This window comes from Branchiostoma lanceolatum, chromosome 10 (genome assembly GCF_035083965.1).
Source record: "Branchiostoma lanceolatum isolate klBraLanc5 chromosome 10, klBraLanc5.hap2, whole genome shotgun sequence".
In the NCBI taxonomy this organism is placed as follows: Eukaryota; Metazoa; Chordata; class Leptocardii; order Amphioxiformes; family Branchiostomatidae; genus Branchiostoma; species Branchiostoma lanceolatum.
In genome coordinates this window covers 14,404,931-14,415,719 of record NC_089731.1, presented here as the reverse complement: position 1 = coordinate 14,415,719, position 10,789 = coordinate 14,404,931, and the positions used below count along the sequence as shown (strand labels likewise).

The following is a 10,789-nucleotide window of genomic DNA, read 5'->3' as shown; positions in this document are numbered from 1 at the left end:
CTTTCACCTTTGACCTTAAATCTCCCACTATGCCTTGCGCTAGGGCGTAGCTCACCTCACCTCACTGTTTCTGAAAGCCGCACTGGAAGCTCTAGTGACTCACGGGGTATTTTTGGGTCGCCTTTATATTTAAAATCCAGGTAAGTGTCGGGAAGAACACCACCGAAGGACAGTAGAGCTTCCGGCGGCGTCTGGATGCAGTTGTAGCCGAGAGAAATTGACTGAAACTCGCAGCCATGACGGAGTACAAGTTGGTGGTTGTCGGAGCGGGTGGCGTGGGGAAAAGTGCCCTGACCATCCAGCTGATTCAGAATCATTTCGTAGACGAGTACGATCCGACCATCGAGGATTCTTACAGGAAACAAGTGGTCATCGACGGAGAGACATGTCTACTGGACATTCTGGACACGGCCGGGCAGGAGGAGTATAGTGCCATGCGGGACCAGTACATGCGTACCGGCGAGGGCTTCCTCTGTGTCTTCGCCCTCAACAACACCAAGAGTTTCGAGGACATTTCTATGTACCGGGAACAGATCAAGCGGGTCAAAGACTCAGAACAAGTCCCCATGGTCCTGGTGGGGAACAAGGCTGATCTTCCACAACGGGTGATTGACCATAAGCAGGCCCAGGACATGGCGAAGGTAAACATGGTAAACGGTTGTTTTTGTACAAAATTCCACCACACCAAAAAATGCATGCTTTCCTAGAGACCATTTTGGGCCGTACCACTACATTATAGGGGTGTTGTGGCAAATGACAACACACTGGCTCGTGCTTTCGATTAATGATCATTTTAAAAAACATAAACAAGTAGTGAGTTACACTGTTCTACTCACCCATTTGATAAGGAAGCCCTGTGTTGACAGCCTATCGGTGAGATCTATGAATGGACCCTGGAATGGACCCTGTGCCCAGAGCCATGGCCCTGTGCAGCACTGGTTTCCTGTATAGTTTCCCAACACCCCTGACTCTTTTCCCAAGCATTTCCTGTATTAGTGTGTACATGGCACTAGTACTAGGAACAGAATGTTATGGTTGTCTCCAGGCTTCGCAAGGTTTCTTGTAATCTTGAGATATTGGGGTGGAAAATCGTAAATTAGTTTCTGACCGACAAGCTTTTCTGGTGCTTGACCTATTGCCAGAAAAGCCGGTTGGCGGGAAAAAACGTTACCATTTCCACCCCAACATCTGCTTGGAGTTTAGGTTTCTCACTCTATCTGTGTACTACCACTTTGGTGATGTACTGTATTCAATGCTTACCAGTGCGTGTCATGGTCTATTGACATGGACACATGGTCCAAGCAGATGTTGGGGTGAAACTGTGAAACTGAAAGATTGTAATGTTTTTCTGGTGACTGTCAGAGAAGTCAAGCCATTGGAAAACATTCAGCTCACTGACATCTGCTTGGAGATTGTATACTGGATGATGGCACAGCTTCTAGATATAAAGGGGGAGGGGGGCTTGCTGTGTTCGTTGTGTTTTAGTTGCTAACACCTTCAGGCTTTAGGCACTCCAGAATGATCACTACATCCATCCATATCTTGTTTGTTCCTGCCCAACCAATCAGATTGGGTATCTCGGAGAGGGGAGTGGGATTTATAGCACAGTTGCCCATAGCTGATAAGTCCCACTACCCTGGAGGCCAGACCCTCACAGAGGCAAGCGGATAGTGGGGGCTGGTTGGATCATGGGGCTTGCGGGTAAAGTTCAGGCGCACTTTGATCGTGGGGCTGGCGGGGAAAGTTCGGGCACACTTGGGATAGGGGATCGACTCATGGGGTCTTGCCTCCTGGGTTAAGTCCCGCTGAAAAAAGCCAGAGAGGGAAAGGAAGTTCAGATTTGCGAATCCGGATTCATCCTGATTTACAAATCTTGGTATGACCAGTCCGAAACTGACTCTGAGGTTTTTTTTCTTCCTCATGAGATGGATTCAGCAGATGGACTCAGGATCAATCCTGTGTCTACATGTAGGTGATTCTCGATTTGCGAATGCTGGTATGAACGGGGTCTTCTAATGCCCATATAGATTAGCTGTAAAAGCATCCTTAGGCCACAGCAAGTAACTTTTATGGATGACATTCTTGCAGACTCCAAATTTAATGCAAGAGGGCGAAAAAAATGATGGGAAAAAAACAAGATAGCTAGATTTTCAAAATAGTCACCATAAATGTCGTAGCAATAATTGAAGAATTGAATATTTTCGCAACCCATCTTACATCCAATTCCAAATCAGTGCAGAAGCTACCTCAGATAAGGATTCCTTCCATTTCAATTTGCCTGAGTGCCTTTAACTAATTGCTTGTAGGTCACAAATTAAGCAAAGTATAAACAACCATTAGTGGAATTAGTACAGACATTGTAATCCTACCCCTGGTACATGTACTAGTAAAGCAAATGGTTTGTTTTTTAGTCTATGTACAGTAATTGGATAACACAACTCACAAGGGCATATAAGGACATGACTCAACCCTTTAGGACAAGAAATCAGACTGTAGATAAGATAAGAATGTCTTACATATTATGTAGTCCCCAAAGGAATCTCATTACAAGGTACGAAGCACGCTCTCAAAATCTTACCGATTAAGTCTGTCCGTTTCAAGATCCCTCAGAAAAGATGCATTCCTTTATAAGGAGTTTTGGCTCTAGCACACCCCTCCCCCAACATCCACTGTGGACAACACCTGTTTTTGTCTGTTCCAAGCTTTCTTGGAAGAAGTCCCATCTTTCTTTAACCTCCTTGGTAGAACTGACCTATTTACCTAGAACCTTGTATGTTTTGCAGGATGTGACCAAGTATTCTCAAACCATGTGTCAGTTTGGTTCAGGCTTCAGGGGACTGTTTAGTGGATTAGATACACTTGTACTACTGTATTAGTGCCAAATATAAGAAAACTTGCGATTGCGCCCAAAAAGGTTGATAGTTAAGCCAGGAATGAGCTTAACATAAGCAATTAACATTGTTTTGAGGCCCGTAATCATTATGTACAGGCTACAGCTAAAATAAAAGCTTTGCTAACAAAGAATTGTAGGCAAATTATAGGTGTCAAGACAAAGAATTGAAGGTGTCAAATATCAAATGCATGTTGCTTGCTTGTAAAATCTATCTTGCTTCTAAAAGGTCTTCTCTACACCTCCTACTTCCCTGAAATCTGGTAAATTGGTCCCCAACTTTTCTCGTTTCTGACCATATATTATCTAACTCAGCATTCCAGAATGTGAAAGCTTATCATATACAATGTATGTACACATGTATAAGGCTTATAAGGCCTTGATATTACAATTTGATAAGAAGTGATCAAACTATACATATAATCATTAAGGGATATTTTGTTAGATGTTGCTTGTATAGTAAATACTTCCTAGGTACACAATTTTATGAGATTTACATTTAGTAACCAAAAACTTGTTGTTCCCACAGAGCTACTCCATCCCCTATGTTGAAACATCAGCAAAGACCCGGCTAGGAGTCGAAGACGCATTCTACACGTTGGTGCGAGAAATCAGGATGGACAAGGCGAATCGACAGGCCACCAAACGACAAGGAAAGGACGGAACGAGTGGGACTTGCTGCGTTCTGTTGTAACAATAGGTAATAAAACGCTACCCAGCACACTCACCCCTTGGCATACTTCTGCTACAATCGCGGTCAGTTACCCGATCGCGAGACTCACCCGCGAAAGAAGAGCTGCTTTCGGAGTGGCATCCGTGTTGGGATACGTACGCTTGGTCCAAGTGCTTGTGCAATGCTCAGATGTGAACTTCAAGCTTGGGCAAGTAAGAAAAAAGCTGATTGCCGAGTGTTTTTTTTTCAGAGAATGATTGCTGGAGTGGAACTCTCAATTATATTGTAGGTTTGAACATGGTTAGTTTGTCAATGATGTGCAAAATGTCTGTCTATAAGCTATGAGTATTGTGTAAGATATATGGTTGTGTGCTGGTTTAAAAAAATGTGACCAGCCGTGTTACAACGGAGCTTTTTCCAGAACCTGTGCCACTGTTTCTTGTGGTTTGTAAGCTATGCATGCACAGAGTGAAACAGCAAAGACTGGAAAGAGACCGTGGGTTCATTGGAAAGAGTGGTGCCCTCTTGTTTTCATTGATGCAAATTGCTGGCAAATGATGTTACACACAACAGGTTACAGGAGCATAATTCGATTTTAACGATGATAAATGTTTTATAACGAATGTGTTACAATATGTGGATGACTGGTTGTGAAGGGGGTGGGGCACTGCTTTTGTATTTTGTGGCAATATATGTTTGTACAAAAGTTATCTTGTTCGTTTTGTACTACTGTATTATTGTAATATGAGACCCTTGATAGAGGGCCTGCATGGGGGGGTCCCGACAACGCTCTACGCTAAATTCGGAGGGCCGGTTACGTAATACACTAAATTCAGATTAGCCTCCCTACGCTCTACGCTAAATTCAGAAAAGCCTCCCTACGCTCTACGCTAAATTATGGAGTGGTCGGCAACGCTTTACGTAAAAGGGGCATGCAGGCCCTGTTGATACAGTCAGAAATATTGGACATATAATGTGCCACATGTACATTGTACACCATTTTGTGCACAATTCAAACATGTCATATTTATACAGAGCTTGTAACGCTTCCGATTGAAAAAAGGATTCATGTATTCCCTTTCAAGGCGTAAGTGTAGCAATCTCTGAAATATGTGTCTGGCTACACACATGTATTGCAATGATCCTAATCTCCAAGCAGATGTTGGGGTGAAAGATCATTCTGACTGCCAGTCTGACATACTTCCACAGATGTTGAGGTCAGGGGCTGTCAGAGAAGCCCAGACATTCAGAAAAGATTACGATCTTTCACCCCAAACATCTGCTTGGAAATCGCTATGACCTCCATCATAGACTGTGCAGAAGCATTTTAAGAGACTCCTCCCTTGCTTGCCCATTCACAAGGAACTGATAGATTCTTTCTGTGGTGAGTTTGGCCCAAAAGATTTGCCAACCATTTTCTGTTAAAAAAACACAATTCATTTCAAACTTGACCTTGTAAGCACTCTGGTGTTTATCCCTCATACATGACCTTGGCTTTGCCCTGCAACCTCGCCACTTTATATTTAGTGCGGTCAAGTCTTTCTCTACAGCGGGAGAAATTTACTACTAGTTTCTGCAGACAGCGGACACGGGAGAACACATGTGTAACATTCCATCCAGCCCCTCAACTGCAAATATTCACATATTTGTCTTGAAACCAAAACCTCAGCATGTGGTCCCTGTGGCTCTCTCCACCAGACAAATTACAAGGCTGGCAAGTGCAGGCATGCCCAAAACAGTCTGCTGTTTGCCATCAAACATTACAGAAAAACGACGCTTTTTATCAGAGGACTGGTCAGTACTACCGGTAGTCAAAACCCTTCCAAATTTGACCCGTTGGAAAATTGGCGAGTACAGGCAATATGCCTACAGTACACATTAGGAAGGGTATATTCAAAAATGCATTCTTTAGATATTTGAAAGTGTTTCAAGTCAAAGGAAAATTAATCATGCGTACAAGGTATGTTCTCTTGGCCTGTAAGCTCGCTGTACTCAAAGGCAATGAACAAATGTCATGGTAGTATTGTTTACCATAGCTTATGAGTTTGGGAGTCATGACTGACTGGGTTGTGTACTGGGAAAATAGTTCATTAACACCAAACGTTGACTCTACAAATCACGCTTGGCTGCGATTTTCATTACCTTCTCAAATACGGTGCAAACCCTTTTTTTAGTGAATAGGGAAAATTTTGACGGACACAGAGAAATATTGTCTGATTTTGCTATTATAAGAGTTAAAAATGTATTTCGTCTTATTGGTTTTTGAAAAGGAATTCCTATTGCATTCTTGGAGTGGTGGGCACAGCTATCATGTTTGTTTTGATAACAGACATGCCGTCATTTCAGATAAAGAGAAATTGCAAAAGATTGGCTGTAATCTTGTAAAGGAAATCCCATTTGTTGATCGCCATGCGCTGTGGAGATGTACAATCGTGGTCCTTTCCTGTGATTCGGTGTCACTGAAAGGGGGAGTGAGTCACCTCGCTTGACTAGTTTGTTTGTCTTGCGAGTGAGTCAAGCTGAAGAAGCGTTGTTGCACCTTAGAGAAAAACATTGCCATTGTATACTAGCTATGTCGAGGTTGTTCCAGGCTCCTACACATAGTTTAGTACACAGTTTTAAGGTGCTAAAATGTCACTTATTTTGTGTACATGGGAAGTGTGGACACAGTCAAACCTGCCCAAGAAGACCACTCAAAGAACCGATACTACCTGGTCTATGTGGACAGGTGGTCAATATAGACAGAATTCTTAACGTGTCAATGGAAAAAATGATTCTATTCTAAAGGGACTAACAAAAAGTGGTCACTTGTACAGGTTTGACTGTTTTTGTGTGTTGTATCAAAGTCAGGTGCCAGTAAAAATGTGCTGTGATAACTGAAGTTGATGTGCAAGACTAGTACTCTACATTTGCAATAAGGTTTTTGCAGACCAAAAAATGCAATTGGTTGTACTGTATATTCCTGGCTATCGTATCTGTTTGAAGAGCGTAGACTACAAAGGCATGTGCACTTCCCCCTTCAATTAATTTTTCTACATCTATGTCGTAAAGTTTGTTATATCTGTTGCCCGAGTATTCAGTGTAATTCTAATACTTATTCTAGCAAAGCTTGCAATGACCACTTTGGGCCACATACGCAAGAAAACAGTTACTCAAGCAACTGGATATGCCACATAGTTTGTGCACTGTTCAAAACACCCCAAATTCACCCTGAGATATCTGTGGACATAAGGCCACACCAATTTAATTTCTTGGTTAACAGATTTTTTAAAAAGTTTTAGCACAAAAAAAATTATGAAAACAGATGGCTGGGATGAAAACTTGGACCTGACCCTGTTCACTCCCTGAAATCGTGTGCACCAAAGTACAAACTTTCCTCTGAGATTCTGTTTTCCTGTTGATTTTTCCAATCTAGCATTTTTTTAAAATTCCATTAACCAAGAAATCAAATTGGTGTGGCCTAATAGTTCTATATGTGCCGAGGGCAGTTCTAACTATATTGGTTGTGGCACTAAGTGCATTATTTTAACAATGAGAGTTGTAACATTTGGAACAACTGTTTTAAGACTGAGAAATCTCTACAGACCCAGTAAAAGGTATACTTAGCAAGTGTATTAACTGTAGAGTCAGATACTAGGATTTTATAACTGCAGTATTTGAAAATCTTGTTTTAATTGATATGTGTGTATAACCAGTTTTTTTTGTATTTATACTTTTGCAATTTGTTAACCCTTACCCATTTTAATTTTGATATTCAAAGGTATCAGCAATATTACAAAAGGTTCAATGCAAGCTTTTAACAATGCTTTTTTCTGTTGTTGCTATGATACTATTTAAATGTTGAACTTATATATTCATGTAAAGACATGCAAGTTCATAATTGTGATGAACTCTATTGTGTTACAACATTTCATTATTTTGATGTAGAGGCAGAACCCAAAAAACATGAGGCTTTCACGTTTTCGCCTTATAGTCTTCCAAAAAACTACATTTAGACTGATGCCAAAATGCAGACAGTCAAAGTGCTATAAGAAAGTGCATTTACCCGTCTGTATGCTATGTGTTGGGAATGTCTCTGGTTGTTTTCAAAGGCCAGATTATCTGGCTATTGATTCAAATCTCTTACATGTCGTTTGTGTAATAGAAGGGTTAGGAGAATTGTTTGAAACAGGTTTTGCTGCAGCCGTGTGTGGTAACTTTTTTTCTTCGCCATGTGTTCGTATCTACAGATATTCAAGTTATGTTCTTACAAATTCATAGGAATTGTGCTGCAAATATGTGTTCTCCTTGTTGTATTGTTATAGGCCATGTACAAGCACAGAAAAAGAAATTGCACTGTTCATTGTGCTTTCAAAGATCATAAATACATAGGTCTGTTTTTTCGTGAATGTAGCTATGCTTATATGAAAATTTACAGAATACTTGTACCGAACCTATTTCGTACTCTGTGTTACACGAAAAATACTGTTGTCTAATCTACAGTTGAAATGAATATCGTGTGATCAATCTTTTTTAATTTTTCTTTAATAACACTCATTACGAGAAGCATTTAGACAAAAAAGTCAAACAAATATTGAAATGATGTCCATGGCATTCAGCAGTACTTTCTGTCTTTTATCATTATTGATATTTCTGACTCTGGCTATTGTTGTATGTCATCCATGCAAACTGGAAGGGAAGTTTTTAATAAATGGGTGTTATTGTGACGCTCGTATATTTATTTGGAAATTGTCATATTTTTGTGCTACAGATGCATATTGATGCATAATTTGTTGCAAAATATGCATGTGTTAACCTTGTTTGACATAATGTGTGTCAACATCAACATTCATTTACTTTTACGACAAGCTATCTGCCACCAAAAAAAAATCAAGACCATAGCACGTCCAGGTCAAAAGATACAAAAAAGGAAGTCTGCTGCAGTACCAAGGACACATACGAGGGGGCCCAAAACCTGCCCACAGACCAAATATCATTGCAATCCATCAAGAGGTTCTTGAGTTATGCTGACTACAGTAGTCCGGAAACTCACCCAAAACTATATCTTCATTTTTCGTGGAGATAATTAAAGGCAACACTATACATCCGGAAAAAAACACTCTAAATCGGAAAAGTAAAATTTTTTCTAAGTAGATGGACCAAATGAATTTTAATTATTGTCTACAAGTATGATGTAACAAAAGGTTATCAATGTATAGGTAACAGATGTCGCCAGGGACATGGGAAGTTTTGCAGAATTCTGAGAACGTCCGCCCGAATTCTGGGAATCTCAGACAGAATTTGGGTAAACTGTTTTTTATACAGAATAGTAGAAGCTTCCCTTTTAGTTATTGTTATTTTGCACAATGATGTAACATCATCAGTATCAGATATTGTTATTGTTTTCTCAAAAAGAATTTCCTAAAGTTTTCTGAATTTAGAGTGTCTTTCTGGATTTATATGTCGCCTGTTAATTATATATCTTTGCAGATCTACTTTGACATTGTAGACTATTTCACACGCACACACACACACACACACATACAAACACACACATACACCACACATACCCATCACACCACACACACACACACACACACACACACACATACACACACAAACACACACACACAGCCAGACAGAGACCTGCATCTGACCATTTATGTTCTACCCATGAGAAAGCTGGGCCTCACAATCCGTACCCTCTAAATGCCCGCTAGCTCGCCAGTTTTCGCCTAATGAGATACCCAGGGAACGTTACCATGGCAACGGGAGAACGCAGACACATTTACCTCGTCGCAGGTGACTCTTAAATCCACTTTACCGCCGCTTCAAACCCTGCGGGGAGGATTTATCTCCGCAAAAATTCAAAACGTTCGAACTGGCGCTGTTCCCGGAGGTACACACGGGTCAAACCGATTTCTGACTCAGCAAAAGACGGAAACTTTGCTTTACAAGAACGAAAACCATCCAAGATCTGTGGAGCGGAAGGGTCCTGGTGAACGAGGATGATACTTCCGTGAAATGTATATTAATGTTATATTCAAATATTCATGACGCCGAAAGAAACGAATTATATGAAACAGCTTCCATAAATTCTCATAGCTTTCACCAAGGAGGTTAAAATAGGATTTTAAGCTCCTTGCTTTCACCATTTAGATAATTTACTAAAATCCATCTTTGCACTAAAATCAACCAACCCACTTATGATTCAAAACGTGGGTCACTTCATTTTCCACTGTCTTAAAAAAAGAAGTCAAACCCAACCATAGTCAACCATAGTTAACATAGAACTTTCACAGTAGACTAGATAACTATTTCGATTCCCATGTATCTCCATGTACTTGTTTGTCCGCAATTAGCCTTTGGGTATGAACTTGCAATAAATCTATTGTTAAATTTATCATTATATTTTCTATGAACCCCTTGATGCCATAGCCATAGCCTATAATATCGTGAGCTGTAACAAGCGGGATGTCCCAAATTGAGGTCATTGACCTCGGGCAGACCAACTGTTTGTGGACTATACCATTCCCATCAGCAAGGGGGTATCGGTCTGTAATGGTACAGTACTTGAAAAAGTTGATAGGGGGTGGGATACAATACTTTCATCGGTACCTACTACCAACATAACAAAATTCATGCAAATCCATCCACACGATATTGAGTTACAGGTGCGAACACATAAACAGATCCGAAAACAATACCTCCTGTCGGAGCTAAAGCTCCTTCCCGGAGCTAATAATACACCTTTCATCATGTAATAAAAGTACGCTAATGAATAAAAAATGCACCGCATTTCACAACGTATCTTTTTCTCAATGAATGCTTCCTATGAGTATGACTAAGGCTGAAAAGTGCTGTGGTGTAACAGAGCTAGTAGAATTATCAGGATTTCAGCTTCAGCCATTTCTGTGGTATTGTCCATACATGCTAAGGAAAGATGATAAGCTATCATAATACGTCGATGAAGCTTAGATATACGGGTAACAAGCTAGTTACTCAAGCAACTGGATATATTGTATTAACGGTCAGACGTTTCAGACAGCACCGTCAATAACTGTGTCAGTCACTGGCGAAAGATAGCGGATGCTATCTGAAACGTCTGACCGTTAAAAATATATCCAGTTGCTTGAGTAACTTGTGTATTGTGAAAGCTGTCACGGCATTCTAAACACGTCATACATGACAGTTTTTCTAATACATCCCCTCCGTGCCGTTGTTATAGCAACTACAATAGAACTAAG

The 10,789-nt window shown here is 40.6% G+C and overlaps 1 protein-coding gene across 2 annotated transcripts; it reads left to right on the top strand.

The window, feature by feature from the left end:
• Positions 1–25: 25 nt before the first annotated feature.
• Positions 26–3,613, top strand: LOC136443396 (GTPase NRas-like). 2 transcript variants are annotated; one of them, XM_066440618.1, is made up of 2 exons: positions 26–650; positions 3,420–3,613. In XM_066440618.1, exons 1-2 carry the CDS (start codon positions 237–239, stop codon positions 3,582–3,584), a joined length of 579 nt encoding a protein of 192 aa, XP_066296715.1. In that variant the 5' UTR covers positions 26–236; the 3' UTR covers positions 3,585–3,613. The 2 variants fall into 2 exon arrangements, with proteins under 2 accessions (XP_066296715.1, XP_066296716.1); XM_066440619.1 differs by having other exon boundaries at positions 30–641.
• Positions 3,614–10,789: the final 7,176 nt, after the last annotated feature.